General features: G+C 30.9%; 1 protein-coding gene across 1 annotated transcript; it reads right to left on the bottom strand.

Annotated features, from left to right (window-relative positions):
- Positions 1–6,585: 6,585 nt before the first annotated feature.
- Positions 6,586–15,502, bottom strand: LOC105160158 (uncharacterized). Its single transcript, XM_011077421.3, has 14 exons — positions 15,073–15,502; positions 11,709–11,988; positions 11,496–11,633; positions 11,103–11,184; positions 10,043–10,119; positions 9,562–9,668; positions 8,688–8,805; positions 8,474–8,590; positions 8,289–8,380; positions 7,693–7,759; positions 7,500–7,578; positions 7,308–7,399; positions 7,054–7,197; positions 6,586–6,961 (listed from the first exon to the last, which is right to left on the bottom strand). Exons 2-14 carry the CDS (start codon positions 11,952–11,954, stop codon positions 6,926–6,928), a joined length of 1,395 nt encoding a protein of 464 aa, XP_011075723.1. The 5' UTR covers positions 11,955–11,988; positions 15,073–15,502; the 3' UTR covers positions 6,586–6,925.
- Positions 15,503–22,209: the final 6,707 nt, after the last annotated feature.

The following is a 22,209-nucleotide window of genomic DNA, read 5'->3' as shown; positions in this document are numbered from 1 at the left end:
CACCCAAGGAATAGAGGAGAGTTTTGAATTAAGCATCGAGAAGTTTTCCAACACAGATTTGACATAGGATTTTTTATTTAGAGAAATTATTGAATTACTTCTATTTCTATCAATAGACATTCCTAATACTTTCTTAGCATTACCCAAATCTTTTATTTCAAAGTTTCTGCTCAAGTTATTTTGCAATTCTTTAATCAATTTTAAAATAGGGTTAGTAATTAACATATCATCAACATAAAGCAAAAGAAACACAGGAATAGAATGGTCATATTTAAAATACAAGCAATGATCATAGACACTTCTTTTAAAATTTAAAGAATGCATAAATAGATCAAACTTTTTATTCCTTGCGTAGGCGATTGCTTTAATCCATGCAAGGATTTCTTCAGCAAACAAACATAATAAGATTTTTGTTTATCAATAAAACTACTAGGTTGTTGCATGTAAATCAGTTCTTCTGAGTCACCATGCAAGAAAGTAGTTTTAACATCCATTTATTTCAATTTCCAGTCATAATGAGTAATAAAAGCAAGCATAATACTAATAGTAGTATATTTAGCAAGAGGGGAGAGTTTCTGTATAATCAGTTCCTTCATTTTGAGTAAACTCATTTGCAAATAATATTGCTTTAAAACGATTTGAATCATTTTCTTATTTTATTTTGAAAACCCATTTGCAATCAACAACAAAACAGTTACTAGGTTTTGGAACATGAACCCAGGTTTTATTAGCATGTAAAGGTTTCATTTCTTCATTCATAGCTTCCAACCAACTTTTTGAATCATCAGATTTTACAGCTTCTTCGTAAGAACAAGGTTCATAATTTTCAGCATTTAGCGCAAGAGAAATAAGATGAAAATCTTTAAATTTAGAGGAAAACCTAAATTCTCCTCTGTTCCTATCTCTAGCTAGCTGATAATGTTGTAAACTATTTTCATGTTCATCATTTTCTATGTTCTCATCATTAGTTTGTTTATTTTCTTCCCTAGTCTCTACTCCTTGTTGGTTATTTTCTGAAATTTCCTCCACCTTATTAAAGGTACATTCTATATCTACATATTCGTTTTTCCTAGTGTATCAGTAAGGCAAGACATCTCAGATTCATTAAAAGTAACATTCCTACTTATTACTATTTTAAAATCTGGTTGGTATCTAAGCCTTTAACACCTTCAGGATAACCAATAAACACACATTTTTTGGAACGGGGATCAAGTTTATCACAATTTTGTAGCACAAAAGCAGAATAGCCAAAAATGTGTAAGGAAGAACTATCAACATGGTTTTCAAACCATACAAACTCAAGTATTTGTCCTAATAAAGGAACAGAGGATGATTTATTTATCAAATATGCAGCAGTTAGAACAGCTTCATCTTAAAATGATTTCGACAAAACTGAACTTACAAGAATACATCTAACCTTATTAAAATGGTTCTATTAATTCTTTTAGCTACTCCAATTTGTTGAGGGGTATAGAGAGTAGTTTTATGTCTTTTTATTCCAAACTCATTACATAAATAAGAAAATTGTTAATTACAGAATTCTAAGGCATTATCAGTTCTTAAGGCTTTCAATTTCTTACCAGTCTGATTTTCCACTAAGGTTTCTCAGTTTTTGAACTTTTCAGAAACTTCATATTTTTGTTTCATCAAGAACACAAAAACTTTTCTAGAGTAATTATCAATTATAGACAGAAAAAACCTATTTCCACCATGAGTTGCAATATTAGCAGGACCCCATACATCAACATGAATATAGTCAAGTATCCAAGATGATTATGAGGGATTTGTGTGAGGTGATGCCGAAAAATGTACCTTGTGTTGTCTTCATAATACACAATCATCACAGAAATCCATCTTATTAACTTTATCAGTTAAGATACCTTCTTTGTGTAATAATTCTATGCCTCTTATACTAATGTGGCCTAATCTCTTATGCCATAAACTAGTTTTATCATCTTTCAAAGCAGTTGCAATAAGAATATCATATTTCACAGAGCAAACTTATAAATTTCTATTTTCTTTTAGCTTTAAAAACAATCATAGATCCCTTCATTATTTTCATAATTCTTTTACCTCATCTATCCTCAAGCCCTTCTTCTTCCAGGGCAGCACAAGCAATCAAATTATGGCATAATTTAAGAACATGCCTTACATTTTTCATGGCAACACATAACCATTTTCAGAAATTAAGCATATGTCACCAAGACCTTTTATTTAATAAAATTTTTCATTAGCCATGGACACACAACCCAAATTTTCAAATTTATAATTTGTGAAAGTTTCTCTAAAAGGAGTTATATGAAAAGTACAACCAAAATCAATTAACCATTGATTCATATTTGAAGAAGATTGAACATAATTAACATCACATACCATATAGACTTCTCCAGAATTTCTTCAATTATTATATTTGTATCTTCTTTCTTTTTATCTCTTTTTGGCTTTTCACAATCTTTTATATAATGACATTTACCACCATAACTATAACATCTTCTTTCTCTAGGTCTTTCCTCCCTAGTTCTAAACTTTTTGATCTACTTCTACCTTTACTATGTCTTTTGTGTTTATATTCAGAGTTCTATTATTTGTTCTTCCCTAAATATGATTTATCTCATTTTGGACCTGACTAGATTTATTTATTTTAAGATCCATTTCTTTACTTTTTAACCTATTAATTAGAGTATCTAGATTAATATTATCTCTACCATATTTAGCAGTAGTTCAGGAATAGCATTTAATAAAACAATAGGAGAATAATCATCAATGTTTTTATCTCCAATTAGTTTAATATCCTGAATTAATTTTATAAAATTATCCAAATTTTCTTCAATGTCTTCGGATAAATCTAGTTTAAAACGAAAAAGAGATTCAAGAAAAAACAACTTACTAGGTAAAGAAGTTTCAATATATAATTCTTCTAATTTATTCTATAAATATTTAGTTGTATCTTGTTTTCCTACTTTTCTTAAAACAGTATTAGAAAGGTTTAAAATTATAGAAGAATAAGCAGCAGCATCATTTTGTATTCTTTTTTCTTCAGAAACATTTTCAGAATACTTACCATCAATAGTTTTGAAAACCTTTTGTTGAATTAAAATTTCTTTCATTTTTTGTTGCCAAATTGAAAATCTGTTTTTCCATCAAAAGGTTGCAAGTTATAACTAGCCATAACAAAACAATAGTCACAGAGTTAACATCAACAAGAAATATTAACGAATACAGAAATAATAACAGAAGATAAATATTATTAACAAATAAGATGAAAAACCTTAGCTTAACCTCAGCTAGATATCCGACAGCCTCAAGGGCTCGACTAAGTGAGGATAAGCAGGATAAATGGTCTTGGTTGAAGAAAATAAACACTAAGCAGTAAAAAAGAATGCACTAAGAAGATAAAATATTTTAGACCAACAAAGTAGAAATTTTTTTTAACACAACAAGTCGCACACAACGAGAATCACGAAGCCAAAAATATCAAATTTTCAGAAAATAACCATACTAAGCTATTTTTCACATAAAGCATAATCAGAAGGATATTTCACAGCAAGATAATAAAATAAGAGCGATCTTACCAATATCGAAAAAAGAACCCAATGACTCTAATACCACTGTTCGACGAATCTACCAGTAGTGAGCCCAATAAATTGGAACACTAATTTCCTATTGCAGGAGATAGTAGGTTTAAGAAACCTTTATACAAACCAATATTGCAAAATAGAAAAAGAATAATATTGAATAAATATAGATCTAAAAGAAGCAGTAAAGAAATAGTAGAAAAACAGAAAGGAATATTTGGCTCAGGGACTAGATTCATTACAAGGGAGCCCAAATACCACCCAACAGCCGGCAAACCCTCACCGTTGCAAGGCTTAGTCCACTAAGGACCACTCAAAACCACACAGATTTCCACGAAGGAATTTGTTCAGGAAGAACTTTTAATCCAAAGAGAGAAAGAGATAGAAGTTTTCTAGTTGTTAACAACATCATAAACCACCATAGAAATATATAGTGGAAGACATTGATTTCAAAGAGAAAGAAGAACGGCGGAGGAAGAAAACCGAGAAGAGAGAGAAAAGAAGTGAAGAGACGAGGAAGACGGGCAAATTAGTGATAGGATTTTCACCTGCTAAAGAGGTATATACAAAAGGGGAGCCGGGTTGAGGAGTGGGTTGGGTGGTTGAAGTGGGCTTGAGCCAAAGGAATGGGCCAAGGTAGTTTATTCGACTGAGCCATTCAAGTGTGAGGTTTGAGGGGGATTTGGACTGGTCCTACCTTTTGAGTCATGGGCCATATTTTATGACGGAGTGTGGCAAAATAAAGACCACATAAATAGGGGTGGCAATTACTAGAATTAATTTTCTTTCATCAACTACGGGACTACGGCCACCGACTTTTAAAAAGTGGCCAAATTTTGGTAACATGTACAATTTTAGGGCTTTTTAAATTGGAAGAATTGCTAACTAAATATAACTTAAAAAAACCAAGACACACAAGTGATGATTGGCGAAAAAATTGTATATAAAAAATCATATTTAATTATGTATATAATTATAAAATTGGTATATAATACAAATTAAAAAAAGATTAATCCCCTACACTCCTGCCCCGTCTCCTCTTGTGCCTCAGTCCCCCCATATCAGCAGTTATGCGGTAGAAGTGAAAAAAGTTATATTCAATCAGTAAAATAAATCCTAAACAAAAAAATGTCACCACCTTTTAGGGGTGGCAACGAGTCGAGCTCGAGCTCGACGAGCTCAACTAGTTCGAGCTCAAGCTCAACTCGACTCCTATATGTTAAGCTCAAGCTCGAGCTCAAAATGAATTTTTTTTTTGTTTTTTTTATTATGATTATTATTATTTTATGGAAATCACTATTTTTTTTACATAAATTTATAAATAATAAAATAGATTGTATAACACATACTATATTATTATTATTATATTAAATAATGGGAATCATCAATTTTTTATATAAATTTATAAGTAATAAAATAGATTGTATAATATATACTATATTATAAATATACCAAAATATAGTATGAAATTCTAATTTATTGTTATAAATATAAATTATTGATTAGTTCAGTAGTAATATAATTTGTAAATTATACAAAAATAAAATTATTCTGAAGAGTTTAAAGTTATTGAGAAAGTATCAATTATCTGAAATAATCAATTGAAATACATAAAAATATTTTATAGTTGAAATTAATATGTGTTCAAAGTCTGCAGTAAATTTATATATTTATAATTGTTAGTATTACATTGATGTATCTTCTTACATTGTTGAACAACATGGATTAATCAGACCATCAAAATTCATATCAGACCGTTATATATGATCAAACTTACAGAAAAATACACTTGGTAAAATTTTAGACTTATTGAATATACGGATGTCAATATATCGTACTCGGAACATAAGAATAATCATTCAAGTAGGCGTATCGTAGAATTAGGCCATGTGATTTTAAATACTTATTGAATATACGGATGTCAATATATCGTACTCGAAACATAAGAATAATCATTCAAGTCGGCGTATCGTAGAATTAGGCCATGTGATTTTAAATCAAACTATCTGATATGATGTAATGGACACGGTCTTATGTATATATAAATTTGGTATGAATCCGGTGTCCAGATTTTATGATATCGTAATTATTGATTAATTTTTTTGATCTCATTATATATATAATAACATAATAATTAAAATTGTTCAACCATCACTATTATTATCATTATTATTATTTTTAGATTAATTGATATGAATCACTAAATTTTGACATAAATTTATAAATAATAAATTAGATTGCATAATGCATAGTATGTATCCTGATAATAATATAAAACTCAAAAATAGATTAAAAAAAATCACAAATACTTGTCAATTTAAGAAAAATATAATGTAATACAAATATATATTAAAATATAATATAAAGTTTATGTATGTCATATTAAATAATAATTTTAATCATAAAAACTATTATAATTTACTAAGTTGTTGATTAAATTTATTTTTGTATAAAGATTAAATGTATAAATAAAAGTACCATAATTTATTATTATCCAAAATAAAATGTATGATTTGATTAATAATTATAATATATGGTCAATTTTGATTATAAAATTGATCAAATATTATATATAAAATTAGATATATAAAAAATTCAAAAATAAAAATATATATAAAAAAATAAAAAAAAATGTTCACCAGCTCGCACAGCTCACGAGCTTGTGAACAGCCACAACTGAGCTCGAGCTCAAAATCGAGCCAGTTCGCGAGCCAGCTCGACTCATCTGCCACCCTTACCACCCTTGCCCCCCCTTTTTACCATAACATTACTTATACGGTAGGAGATTTTTCACATAAGCGCTTATGTGCCAGGAAAAAATAAAAAATATGTCCAGTCAATAAAAGCCCCAAATAATAAAACTCTAATTTTATCCATATGATCAATTTCCGATCATTTTTAAAATTCACCAAGCCCTTATATAAAGATGGTTAATATAATTAAGTCAATTACGACAAGTTTTTTAAAAACGGATCAATAATCCTCAAACAACTAGTAGATATAGAATAGATAAGATAAATGGATATTTATATAATCATATTCACCTGTACATCAAAGGCATAAAATCAAATAACTCTCCTATATTTCAACTGTCCCAATTTCCTAAAGATTATGACTTATAACTAACTATTTCTACATCTATCTGTTGATGCTCCATGCGTGCACCCATGCAATTACCTCTGGACCTGAGCGCTCGTGCGCGCGCGGGGGGGTAATACATATGGAGATGCCATGGCTTACAGTCTTGTTGAAGTGCAATCCTCATTGTCCCTTCATTTTACTATTCAAGAACTGTATCCGAGCAATCCAGCCTCAACTCATCGACCAAATCCCCCAAATTAAACAACCGTTCATTGAGCCTGTTTCCGGATTCCAACCAAACTTAGCTGCCAAAGATACGTCACACATATAAGGAGAAGAAAAATCTAAACGAACATGGAAACGTAACTTAATCAAAGACATAAAAGCTAATACTTACAATGTTGTTACGAGGATCCCTCCAATAGAATCCTTGTAGAATAAGAGGTAGGATATTGCAGGCTACAAGAATATATATCAGCAAAGCGTTCATACCCATCCATTCGAGCACCAACGCAAACCGTCTGCATCCATACACATCCACCTGCAAGAAAAGAGGGCATCATCAGCTTCCTATGTCCATGGTGTGGTTGGATCATCAGTAAAAGTGAATACCACAAGCTATATAAATCTCAAGGGCTTATCAAGTCTCACCACCAAATAGATTGTGGCAAGTAGAAAGCCTGCCAGACCGCTAGTCACGCACGTATAGCTGAAAGAGTACAGAGCCTTGTTTATATGCATGCCTACAACAATAAGCAAATACGACGTTAGTCCTCTTATATTGAAGTGCATGTGCAGTGATATTTTCAGACATTCCCTAACAAAGATTACGAAAGGTCTTACCAAAGATGTCACATAGCAAGCCCAGGACTATAAATGCTGAAGATGGTGCTAGCCACAACAAAAGTCTATTTCTGTGATCCTGAGTGAGATCAAAGAAGATGAGAACAATCAGGCAGGGTTCAACCCCGAAACATGAATCATGAGATGAAAACAAAGTGGTTTCTGATCACCAGATAATATCAATGTTTTTTACCTTAAAGTGGACAACAACGTGCCCGAATTGTAAGCCTATCAAGCAAGTGACGATTGCCATCATTGTACTGCAAAATGACAAAATAAGGTTAACGGTAAAAACTGAAAGGACGAGAGGCAGCTCGAGAAAGGTGTAAAGTGGTCGGATGAACGCATCGAACATAAACTGCTTGGAGCCCCTTCCAACCTACACTTAGTTCCTAAATCAGACAAACTTACCTGTTTGACAATCATGTCCATTCACCTCAGACTATATAGTATTACCAGAAAACCTGCCTAAAAATTAACCTATAAGAGGAATCTTGAAATTGTTTCTTTTGATTAAAGAAAAGTCCACTCTGCACACTGTCATACTATGAGCAATTAATTCCACTTAATCAAAAATTCTAGCATTTGGGTCATCTCAACTAGAAATCACACAATCAGCTTCTATTTTTCACGAGTTAACTTCTTTCCGACCAAAATTGTGACTACGGAAAAGTCTAAGCACATTTGTATACTCGCATATCTTTTTCTTTACTGTCGGTATTATACTATCATGATCAGTTATTGAAATGACATATAAGTATAAAGATGCAAAAAAACAAAAAAAAAAACCTTAAAATTCCTTCTGGATCAAAGGGGGCTTGGCACCATGAAGGAGCATTTGGAGGAAGTGGGCCATAATCTGGGGAGTTGATACTGCATTGCTGTGAAAGTGTAACATTAAGAACAACACAAAAGCATACTACAAAACTGGTGTAGAAAATGCAAGTGTTTACTCTCTAAGGTAGAAAAATTACTTGTGTTCGGGCATATATTGGCCTCCGATATAAGTGTTGAACACCCAAAATCATACGATCAATCATTCCAGCAGCATTGCATGCAGGTCCAGTGTCGCCATGCACTCCACATTTCACCTTCAGCAGCAAATAAGCTATGTCAAGCCACTTCACCTTACCACGACAAAGTCCAGTCTGCTACGTTTCTCGAAAACTATGAAATACAAGAACCTACCATGAATATCTTAGCCTCCTCAGAAGGTGCTCCAAGTGGAATCTGGTACTCCCAGTCAGGAACAAATAAACCATATAACAACAGCATATATATGGTAGTGAGCACGAGCATCATAATCCTGAAATTATCAAAAAAGGGGAAGCATCAAGCTGTGGATATTGTGTTCAGTAAATTAAGAGCAGTGTAAGAGAAATAGTTCACAAAGGACTAGTGAGACTAGGTGTCTCTCTGACTAGCACCCGACGTATGCTCGACCTTTTGGAGATGGTCATGGTTATCCAGCCTTCAACACAAGTCTAAAACGGCGAAAGCTAAACCAGGACTACAAACTCATATCTTAGAAGTTGTGCCTTATCCCATATTCTCTCCTCAAAGACATTACAATGAATATTTGTCAAGATTTTTCAGTGTAAAAATCATCTCTGAAGAACCCTTAGATCTGTTTACTGCTACCGTAAATGGGATCTGCCTACTTGAAAAAGTCAAGACACTTTCAAAGGGCACCCCAATATGGCATCCTTATGTATGTCCAAATGCTTACACATTTCCGTTCACTAGTAATTGTATCTGAATCCTTAATTCACAAAAAGTGCATAAAACCTTAGTATAATTCACGCCGAAAGTGATAGTTTCGGAAGCCGGTCACTGAACAAAATGTCCCTGTTCAAGCTTTGGGCTGTTCGTGTACCCAGGACAACATGCAAACGACGCTAAGCGCAGTCTTCATTTTATCGGAAAAAATGCAATTTATCCCATGTGATATGCATTTAACCCTCATTTTATCTATCTCCATTATCACTACCGCTTCACAAGAGAAATTTATCAAACTGAATCTTCTCCAGTCTTATGGATGTAAGTACATAATACAACTTACCAGTGCCATTTGTACTTCTTTAGTAGAGATAGCCCGGAACTAACTTTTTCATCATTTCTGAGCCAAATCTCACACATTGCTGCCACCAAATATGCTACTGCGATTCTCTGAAGAATACACACACAAATTGATAAAAGAAAAAGATCAATGATGTTTCTGCACTTCAAAAATACAGCATTAAACTGTATGCATTATCAATTGAAAATTGGGTGAATAGCAATTTTACTAATGTGATATTGAAAATAAGCATGTTACCTCCTATAGAAAAAAATATAACAATTTACTCCTCTGTACTTTTTAAAATGAAGAGGTAAATTGCTTCGTTTTAAAAAATATAAGGAGGTAAATTGTTGGATTTTATAAAAATTGCTATTTATTTTTTTATAGGAGAGTAATTTGTTCATTTGCAATATGACAAAATGGGTTGCTTGCAAATTCTCCATTTGAAAATTTAAAACAATTTGTAGGTGATGTGACGCACCTGCAATATACCCATCCACCTGATCAGATCCATGTCAACGCCATAGGTTAGATTGTTAATACCATGGAAATAGCCTCCTGATACATGAGATAAGAAAGAATACGCAGCAATGAGTGAACAAATAAACCAAGAAAAGTGGAATGTGAAAGTGATTTTGATGGAGAACTTGTATCCATCAGGATGTACGTACTAATTCACAATCCAGATCAACGTTTTTACATTTGGACAGATGATCAAATTGGTCCAACCAGTTTGCCTGTTCTCAAAATAACATTTGACCTGGCTATAGTGTTTGTTACTCTTGTATAATGGTTATCCGTAAAATTATATTTTTTGTCTTGTAATTTTAGATTGTTAGTATTCTATTTGTATATTTAATTCTGAACATCTTATATTTGGTCTTTTTTCTAGAAAATTTAGTCCTGTATTAATAAATTTGACCCTAACGACTCATAGTTACATGGCAGAAAATGAAGTTTATTACAATATAAAGGATACCAAAATTATAGAGTAAGTTACAGGACCAAAAATACTAACCACCTCATATTATAGGACCAAAAATATAATTTTGCCTAATATAATATAATTAATCTTTGAAATATAACATCATTGATTACTATTTTCATGAATAAAGTAATGGGTGAATAACAATTTACCCTCTTGTGATATTAAAAATGAACATATCACCCCTCTATAAAAAAAATATAACACTTTAGCCATCTGTAATATTTAAAATGAAGCAATTTATCTCCTTATACAGGGAGATAAATTGCTTCATTTTAAAATCATAAAAAGGTAAATTATTGTATTTTAAAAAACACAGGGAGATAAATCGCTATTTATTTTTTCATAGGAGAGTAAATTGCTCATTTGCAATATCACAACAGCATTCCTTGCATTTTTTACATAAAAAAACTCACACAAGATCCAAATATTTCATGTTCTTCTAAACTTCATTCCGACGGACCTACTTAATCAGTATTCAGCCTATTTCTAAGGTCAATTCAAACACAATCATCGTTTCTCAAAGGTACATAACAAACAAAGTTAAGAAGGGCACCTTGGAGAAAAACCCCCAGAATTAAAAGCTTTAGTGCCCGGAAAATTGCTTTTTTTGATGCAGCGCCTCTCCAAGACATATTCTAACAGAAAACAGAGAATAGTTAGTTGAAAGAATGTCTAAAAGCAGCATCCAAATGACTTGGCCAAACACCACCCAATTTACTTGTAATTTTAGTCTTACAAATAAAAAATTTATACAGAATAAAAAATGTCAACGCTCCTTAAATTATATAACTAAAATTACAATTCAATTAAATCGTGTGCAAATCACATGCAATTTTCAATCAAAATTGACCGAAAAAGAATGAAATCATCAATATCTTAAAATTACACGACTGAATTGCGAAAATTAATTTTTGCATAACTAAAAATGCCGCCCCCGATTGCGTACCTTGTATACAAGAGCAAGCGACACACCAACCATGAAGAGGAAAAATGGCATAACTACATCTGCCAGAGTCAAACCATTCCATGGTGAGTGATTGATAGTTGGCAGGATCCCACCAGCATCATCAACAAGAATCATCAACTGCCAGGAAACAAACTTGAATCTTCCATAAAAGTAAAACGCAGTAAGCATTGATCTACGAGTATGAATAGTTACCGCAACGGTGAGGCCACGGAAAACGTCGAGGGACGCAAGGCGAGCGGACGGCGAAGTGCCCCTGGAGGCGCCGTTAGCAGCGGTGTCGGACCCTGCAGGTCGCAGCGGAGGAGAAGATGGATAAATTTTCTGGAAAGCAGACTCAACATCACCATTGCAACCTTCCACGTGCAGAGTACAATCCTTCCTCTGCAAATCCAATGTTCCGTCTTCGCCGGCTTCTTTGATGAGTTGATACGACGCCATGAATGCTCGTTAAAACTGCAACCTCTTATCCTTCCTGAGACAGCCAGAAAGAACGATAATTTCACGCAAATCCAACTCATTCAGGGGTTTGAATTTCAAATGAATATGCATTTATATGATGTAGGGGTGTAAACGGGTCGAGCACCATCATTTTTTGTGAACTCCAGCTCGATTTTCCTTTTACGGCTCGAGCTCGATGAACTTTAATAGGTACAGCTCGAGCTCGGATCATATATAATGTGGGCCTCTTACGTATATCTCAAGCTCGTCAGCTCGGGTTCCATCGACCTCGAGCTCAAGCCTATGTTTGAGTTTTCAGCAAATCTAATAAAATTTTATTATTATAAATAAATAGTTAAGTATTATTATATTAATTACAAAAATATTAAACGTATGGTACAATATTTTAATTTATTATTATAAATATAAACTATTAATTAGTATAATAGTAATATAATTAGCAAAAGTGTAGAAAAATATATATACATCAAATTATTAAAATACCTGCACATAATTTTGTATAGTTATTAATAGTAATAAAAGATATAAACATAAGTTATTTTTTAAATGTGGTTGATCTAATTATATACCCAAAAAAATTAAAAGATGAATTTTGTAAATCAAAATACAAAAATAGCAATTGATCTCACTATATATATATTAAAATAATAACAAAATTAATTAAAATTGTTCAACTATCGTTATTGTTGTTGTTGTTCTTATTATCTTTAGCTTAATTCAAGGGAATCACCAAATTTTGATATAAATTTACAAGTAATAAAATAAGTTTGCATGCTATGTATCTTGGTATAAATATTGAAATCTAAAATAAAATTTATATCTGCCATATTAAATAATTATATACAAAAAAAAATTAAAATTTACTAAATTGTATTGATTAATATCGTTTTTGTATAGAGATTAAATATATAAATAAAGTACTATAGTTTATTATTATCTAAGATTAAAAAATATGATTTTGATTAATAATTATAATATACATAGTTAATTTTGAATATAAGTTGACATAATCTTAAATATAAAATTAAATAAATAAAAATTTAAAAATAAAATATATAAAAAATTAGAAAAAACTTGCCGGTTGACTCCCGAACTTATAAATAGAATACTTTGAGCTCGAGATCGTTAAAAGGCCAACTCGAGTCCATAACATATAATTATGTACAAAACATATATACATTAAATATAAAATAATAAATATAACAAGATTCAAAATAGAAAATTGGGTCCAATCTTTTATGAATTGTTAGAGGGTTATTTTCTTGAGGTGGGGAGAAATGTTTCTATCATGAATATATTCTTAAATCTTACTCATACTTTAACATAATTAAAATAATAGGTATGATGATTAGATATATAGGCTAATAACTTCTTTCCTAATCTTTCCCATTGCACAATCAACCAACATATTCAGCTACTACACCTTATGATCTATTCCAATCATATCTTAATTGATTATAATTGCATCGTAAAATTCAATCATCAACAATTAATATATAACAATTATTAATACGGATAATTATACTTTTTTCTTCTAAAATTTGAGAAATTACAAATAATACCTTTAAGGTTTGCATTCGTCTAACAAATAAGTCCCTTTTATTAGTTAAAATTCACTGAATTTACTGATATTAATAAAAAAATAAAAATAAATCCATATTTATCCTCAGTTGACTTATAGCAAGCAAATAAATATTTTTTATGATCAAATTACTATCATACGTCTTCACGTTATAATGTGTGTAAGGAGATATATCAACCGTTATAAGGGTAATTTAGTTTGAAAAAATTCATTTGATCTGCAATAAGTCAATTAAGGATAAATATCAATTTTCATTCAGTTTTTTCATTAATATTAGCAATTTAGTGAATTTAGTTTGAAAAAATTTGTTTGATCTGCAATAAGTCAATTAAGGATAAATATCAATTTTCATTCAGTTTTTTCATTAATATTAGCAATTTAGTGAATTTAGTTCGAAAAAATTTGTTTGATCTGCAATAAGTCAATTAAGGATAAATATCAATTTTCATTCAGTTTTTTTGTTAATATTAGCAATTTAGTGAATTAGGGATCTTATTTATTAGACGGAATCAAACTGCAAGATTGCTAGATATAATTTTCAAAAATATCGAGAATTTACGTGTAATTACACCAAACCTCAGAGTAGTATGTATAACTAATCAACAACTACAATTATAGTACATCAACAACTATTATTACACACAAAAAAAGTTTATTATTTCCTATATTAATAATCACTACAGTTTAAAAATCGTATTAAAATAATACTATTCACCACTATTAAAGTATATATTTATCATAAGTTTTAGCTGTAGCAAACACTTCGTTCTCATTGCAGAAACAACAGCTAATAGGAGCTACTCAAGTGCGATTAATATTTCTTCTATTATTTTGATATACCTAAAAAATTCAGATACACCTCATTTTCTCCCTCCCCAACCTTCACCATATTCCCACCTAATTTTCGTTATATAAGGGAATTTAAATTAAAAATAAAATAAAAATGATAATGACCCTCTTATATAAAACACTAAATATAAATAAAAAAAAACCTTAATAATTAAAAAAATAAAAAGGACAACATGGTTTCTGACAAGAAAAAAAGTAAAAAAAAAAAAAGGTTTAAGGGATCATTATTTTTTTATAAAAAAAATCAAGAAAAACTTTTTAACCTATTGATATTTCTATCTACAAATAAAAAAAAAATAGAATTTAATCCACATAAGGAAGAACACCCACATCCTGACGGCAAAAACCCAACTTTTAGCCGACCAATGTTGGCGTGTACCACTGATTACACACACATGCAATCAAACCAGCAAAGCCTGGTGAGTGTATATGTGGTGCCACCCCACACCGCCCAAACATAAAAGCAAAACCCCAAAAGATGCCCCGATGCAATGTGCCGTTCCCACCGACCATAATTTTAGAAATATTCACAAATTTGATCGAATTTAATTAATTATACAACAAATATACTATAAATTCATTTTTGAGTGAATTGATTAAATTAAAATCACATCATAAATGTCAATCATCCCCAACAATGTGGATAAGAGTGGTGGAATAACATACCTTTGTACGTATGCAGTGTGCATGTAATAAGGTTATATGGTGTGGAAAACTGAGGTCTGCAACTTCCAAACTCTATCCTTGTTGAGACAGCAAAAACACCATCATTAAGTCCACGCAAATCCAACAACTGTAAATCAGAAGAGGGAGTTGGTCATTGGAGGACAGCAAACGCACTTAGTGATGATGGTAGACAAAGAAGACAGTGTTGATTTCTTGGTGGGTTTTGGTAATAAGACAGATGTAAGAGAGAGAGAGAGAGAGAGAGAGAGAGAGGGTATTGCAATGTTCCATTGAAGGGATTTAAGTAGTAAGAAAGGTAATGTATTTAATGGTACGGGTGTAACTGTTGCCCAATGGATAGAAAGCTAAGGGGTGAGTGACTTTTCGGATGGCCATTGGACAGTGGCCCTCCCACTCCCACTGCTTCTCTCTCTCTCTCTCTCTCTCTCTCTCCATTTGCATGCTTTGCATATACTCAAATCTCTCCATCATACGTTCTCAATCCATAAAATTGAATGTGTGGTTGGAGGCCTCATAAATCTCTTCCATTACAACACACGTATGTACAAACATGTTCAAATTCTAATTTTCTCATATCCAATAACAATATTTAATATAAATTATTATAATAATTATATCATAATTAATAATATTAAATAGATTAAAACTAAGATTTCTTTGGAGCACTATTCAGTAACATTTGAAAACTAAGATTATTGTTCGAGTTTTCAAGTATTGAGATGAGATTTCTAAATTTTTTTTATATTTGACATTATTTGAAAGATCGTGATTGCTCAAAATTTGGCGTTCGCCTGATTTTTTATTTTTAAATATTCGATTGGGATGTTTTGATTTATTTGAAAAGAAGTTTTAATGTTTTAAGAAAGTTTGATATTTCATTTTCACTAAGAAAAAAAGGGAAAAAAAATTATTTTGACAAATGATTTGTTTTAGATATGCAATAAATGGTGTATTTAATTTTCTCTAGAATTGATTAATGTTATGATTTTGAAAATAAGATTTAGGCTTTGGGATTTTATATTTTGCAATATAGGTAACGTGACTACGTTATTTATTCTATTTTAAAAAAATTACATACATGACATATATATATATGTTTAATATGAAATAAAAAATAATAGACCTTATAATTTATTCTAGTCACCAACCCAAATACATATTTTATGTGTGTATAATTTAAATTCTTATTATATTTATTTAATTAAATAAAAATGTATATAAATAAAAGATAAAATGAGTACTACGTACAACTCGATCAAAAGTTATAAAATAAATTAATTTAAATGTACATAACTAGAATTATAGAAAGTTACTAGTATAACTAATTAATTAAATATTAATTGGTTATTTGCAAATTCGATAAATGTTAAGAGTCATGGTAAAAATATTTGTCATGACTTTTAGTCACAATAAATATTTTAGCCACCCTCTCAGATACCACGATCAACAACAATTGTATGCCCGTAATCAAGGACTATTTGCTATAATTATTTCATTTTTAATCATGGCAATTAACCATAATTAAATATTGCATTTTTTTTAATGTCAATAGATGTATTATTGATAATTTTCTTAAACTATTTCCAGAAAATACCCAAATCACTAATGTCAAGTTTTAGTAAATTAAACCCAAAATTTGAATGGCTTACGATCCTCAACCCAAAGAAAACCACGTATTTTTTTTAAAAATTGATTACAATTATATCATGAATTTTAATTATTTATAATTAGAAAAATTTATATTTTTAGTCCTGAAAAAAAGAATTCATTGCACTTTTGATTCCACAAGATACAAACTAAGTACATTTGTCCCCAAGCTAAAAAATTGCAGCATTTAAGACAAAAAAGTACTGCAATATTTTATCATATAGGGCCAAATATACCATAAGTTTTATCCTATGAGCTACTACTTTTTATCTTATGGGACTAAGTGTGCTAACGTAAACTGTGGGAGTAAAAATGCAAAATCCATCATGTGAGACCAAAAGTGCAATTACTATTCTAAAATATGTATAACTAAATCAATAATTATTATTAAATTACAAAAAAATTATTATTCCTTACATTATTATTCACTACAACTTAAAAATCATAAAAAATAATACTATCCACCATTGTCAGATAAAATCGAGGCAAAAACTTAGATATTAACAATGCTGAATCAACATTTGTTATGATTTTAGTTATGACTAAAGTATGTGCTTCTGTCATTGTGCAGCCGTGACTAATTAGTATTCGTTGCAATTTTTTACTTTAATCATGACAACTAATATTAGTAAAAAACTACATTTCTTACAGTGTTAAATTGAAAAAAACATCCACATATTAATTCAGAATTGACCTCAACTTAATCAATTAAACTAAACCTTTATCTACAAAAACCACATATTGGAAATTCAATAAAAAAAAGTAAACTATTAATATCAGACTCTATACCTAAAAAATTCAGATACATGTCAATTTCTCCCTCCCCAACCTTCACCATATTCCCACCTAATTTTGTTATAGATTGTAACAATTATAAGGGAATTTAAATTATATTAATTCCCACCTAATTTTTGTTATAGATGGTAAGAAATTAAATATAAAAGAATTTAAATTAAAAAAATAAAAATAAAATTTGCAGTATGACAACGACCCCCTTGTAAAAACACAAAACATAAATAAACCCTAATAATTTAGGTAAAAAAAAAAAACAAACCACGTAGTTTCTCACAAGAAAATAATTAAAAAAAATTTTAAGGGATCATTATTTTTTAAATTTTTTTTCAAGAAAAACTTTTAACCTATTGATATTTTTATATTAAAATAATAATAAAATAGAATTAATCCACAAGATAGTTTGCAAGACGAATCTAGGGAGCATGGGGAAAAACACCCACATCAAGACGGCAGAAACTCTTAACTTTATGCCGACCAAACCACCAAAGCCTGGTGAGTGGTGATGGATAGATGCCCCAATGCAATGTGCAGCGCCCACTAACAATAACTTTAGAAATATCAGCCGTTTAATTCTTATTCAAATCAAATTCGATCGAATTCTGGATTGATTATTACATTAATTTTAGAAATATTCGAAAAAGTTTTGATTGAAATATATTTGATTGAATTCAACTAATTATATAATACATTTATCTTGTGATTGATCGTTATAAAAGTTACACGACGAATGTACAATAAACCAATTTCAATTACTATCGATTAAAATTGCATCATAAATTTCAATTACGTCATCAAGAACCAATTTTGAATATATAAACCAAACAACTGCAATTGAAAAAAACTAACACACAATCGAACCCATGATTTCTTGGTTATGAAATCTTAATTTCATCTACTAATGTAGGCATCATTAACAATCGATTCAGATCTACCGAAATTCGATTTGAGTTAAAATTTCGATGCGAAAATCAGTGTGACGGAATGACATACCTGTGTGTGTATGCAGGTAGGTAGTGTGCATGGAATATGCTTTTATGCCTGCGGAAAATTCACGTCGCTACAAACCCTAATAAATTGATTGGCAGTCGCTCTGTATACTTTAGTGGCTTTGAGGTCTCTTGTTTGTATGTGTGTAGGATTTTAGGTGAGAGAGTTCTCTTTTATCGCAATAAGAAGAGAAGGGTTTTGTATTTTATAGTACGTATTTTCCGTGCAACAAAGAATTTTAAGCCAAGAATAAGGAATGTGTTTGACTCAAACTCAATTACTGGAGTTTGGATAGTTAATTAGTCAATCAATTAGGGTAAATTATATTTTTTGTCCCACAAGTGGACCTGTTTCTAATTTTGGTCCCATACTCAAGTCAATTCGTACATTTACGTGTGGAATCAAAATTAAAAACATGTTCACTTATGGGACTAAAATTGGAAACATGTCCACTTATGGGATCAAAAATGTAATTTATCCTTATTTTGATTGTATTGACTAACGGAGAGAGCAACTACCGTTATCAATTGGATGGAAATCCCTCAATGGTTTTCAAATTAAAAAATAAAAACCCACATATGAGACTCAATGTGCGAATTGACCTGAGTCTGGGACCAAAATTAAAAGCATATTCACTTGTGGGAAAAAAAATGTAATTTATCCCAATCAATTATAGGTATAAAATCCGATCGACTTTCCAATAAAAGCATGTATATTTACATATATAGCAAAACGCTGGTTAATCACAATTATGTCAATTTTGACCAAATATTAATTTTTTTGGTAATTTTGAATTTTTTAATTATTAAGGAATAAAATCCCAACATTGGTCGACTATAATTAAGTCAATTTTGACTGATTATCAATTTTTAGTAATTTTGAATATTGTAATTATTAAGAAAAATATTCATTGATTAGAAACGATATCTATTTTAAATTAAGAATTGAATTCGTGGTTGTCTACAGAATCATCTAAACAGTATTTGATTTCAAAAATAATACTCATCTTCAAGATTAGGATACTAATGATGGGCGTTGACCTTTCCTAATTAATTTTGTACTAGTTGTTCATATAATGTTCCTAATCACATCTGACAATTTAAAAATGAAAATTCTTTTTTTGGAACACTTTCTTCTATATAAAACAATTTCTTTCTTTCTTTTTCTTTTTTACATGTTTTGAAAGTCATTGTAATACTATGTTCCCACTCTTTTATATATATATTTTGGCAAGATTTTTGTATGTTCGATTGATATATTTTGGAATGGTTTTTGGATTATAATTTGAACTTTCCATTCAAATATACTTTGGAATGGCTATGTCTTTTGTTTGGAAGTTAGATGTTTAGAACAACTAATACAATATTTAGTCATTAAATTTGGAACCGTATTTATTTTGTTTAAACATATCGACAAACAGTTTAAAAGACTGTTTCTAAATTATATATTTATTAAAAAGTTATTTTTTTTATTTTGATATAATAATTTTACAATTATAATGTATTAGTAAAATTAATTATTTTATTTTAATTTGATTTTTAAATAAATATTGACTTATGGCATGCAATTAACAATTAAAAAGTAGATAATTACAAAAGAAATATTATATTAGTATAAAGATTATATGTTTACGAATATAAAAAAACCCTAATCTACACCCCACCTCCCTCATCAGCATGGTCCATCTCGTCATTATCTGGTCATGAGGGTCTGTTGGAGGTCTGATGGATAGTTACTCGAGGCACTGGGCTGTGACGATTTGGCAGTCAAGGCAATAGCCTGCATTGACTTCATCATGCTTATTATGTCGACCATCATCATCTCCAGCCGAACCATTCGATCCTCCATGTCCCGGTGTGACAGTTGAAGGATCGCGTGGCACGACAGGAAACGTGCATGCGGAAGCGGTAAACGAAAACACATAATAATTAAAATTAAAGCCTAAACTAACGAATCCAAGGGGTGTACCCTTGAAGTTCCTGAGCGTTTGATGTATAAAGAAACAAATAAACGTACATGGGGCTGAGGCAAAATAACATAAACCAAAAAAAATAAAGAAAGTAGAAATATGATATCTTCATTTTTGTAGTGTTTGGTTGAAATGTTGTTCACTTGAGGCTCCAACATAGGAACCTCTAATTTGTCCACACCATATACCGGAATTGTGATCTCAATGCTCTCTTTGGTAGAAGAGAACAAGAGAAAAAATCGTCTTAATTCAAAATTAAGAAGATGGCTAAAATTGCACTTTCCAAAACTAGAATTTGCTAGCCATTTATTTTCTTCCACATAATTTTTCATTGGGCTCAAAAGGGGTAGGTTGGCCGATTTTATGCTTAAAAATACAAGATCAATGAATTTTTATTTAAAGTCAATTTTAATAAAAAAAATTCATCCAATTAAGCTCAATATGTATTTAATCTATTTATATACATAAGCCCATATTGTCTTTATTAATTAATAAGGTCCAACTTATTAATAACAAGAATAAGCCCACTATAAATTAATTCCATTAGTTTTTCCTTGGGCCTTTCGTCCAATGGAACTATCATTTGTAAGTAATCTAATTACTTGTGAAATTAATTACAAATTAATTCATTGTTCTTTCTCGGTGATTTGTGTGTTATTCTTTAGGTTCACCTTTAAGCTAGACTTAGTCTAGTGTCTAACATTATTATCAATTATACTTAATTTAACTAATAATTCTTGATTAACCCTTAATCAAGAAAGCCTGTCACCATTGGTGGTCGTCTAGCAACGGTCCATAGCACTAGAGACTAGGTGAATGTTTGTGTCAACATTTAGGCTCTCGAGTCCATATAGGCACCGTCCTTCCGTCTACTGTCTCTTGGCCTTAGTCTTGGTTCCCATCCTACACTAACCGTGTATGATTGATACTTAAGATCGCATTACGCCAAGTTTCTCGACATAGAAACCTCTTTTTCCTATCCAATCAATGACTATGGCCATAGGTTTAGAAAGCGTGAACACATCTTCAATTGAATAGGAGATACCTCTATCGCATACTGATAGGGGACGGATCCTGTTTTTGGAACTCACTGTCCTTGCCACATACTTCGACTACACTGGACAAGACTTATGATGATTATGTCTGTGACATAATTACCTCTTGCTCAAATCTAAGATACAGTCATCGTGTCCACGTGGCTGTCATGATTCCTCAAGTTTGAGGACTACACCCGTTCTATCGGAACTGGAAATTTGAGTAATACCGATCAAGCCTCCAAGGCTTCCACATGACGATCACCGCGAGTCAGTTCACTTGATTCGAGACCTAGTCAATCAACCCACTAAGATTGCATAAACGCCTCGCTTCTGTCACCAATGAAACGTAATACTCACTAATTGAATGTGACTCTTAGTGCAAGTCTCCATAAAACACCCAATGCCCAATCTCGAGGTTCTAAACTTGAAACGTTTAAGACCCATTCTTTTGGCAGTTAATTTCATGACTGTCATCCAATGCGCAGCCCAACTGAACGGTTGCTAATTGGTCTCTAGCTTTGTTGTGATGTTCAAGCAAATACAAACAAATAAAATGATCACAACAAAGTAAATGCCAAATAAGCGGAATACTCATTTTATTTACTTAAAATAATATTACATAATATCGATTAATTGTCAAAATATAATACATTCAGGCCAATCTAATTGGCTTTTTGATTA

The sequence above is a fragment of the Sesamum indicum genome, linkage group LG4 (genome assembly GCF_026168435.1).
Source record: "Sesamum indicum cultivar Baizhima isolate 11 linkage group LG4, ASM2616843v1, whole genome shotgun sequence".
Classification (NCBI taxonomy): Eukaryota; Viridiplantae; Streptophyta; class Magnoliopsida; order Lamiales; family Pedaliaceae; genus Sesamum; species Sesamum indicum.
This window is presented reverse-complemented; position numbering and strand designations above follow the sequence as displayed.

What these genes read in the sequence shown, in the direction of transcription:
- LOC105160158 (XM_011077421.3), bottom strand. Translation starts at nt 11,954, where the DNA reads ATGGCGTCGTATCAACTCATCAAAGAAGCCGGCGAAGACGGAACATTG. An exon ending in GGTGGATGGGTATATTGCAG is followed by an intron (nt 9,669 to 10,042) that starts GTGCGTCACATC and finishes TGTATTCTTCAG; the next exon opens with AGAATCGCAGTAGCATATTT. An exon ending in AGGAGGCTAAGATATTCATG is followed by an intron (nt 8,591 to 8,687) that starts GTAGGTTCTTGT and finishes TTGCTGCTGAAG; the next exon opens with GTGAAATGTGGAGTGCATGG.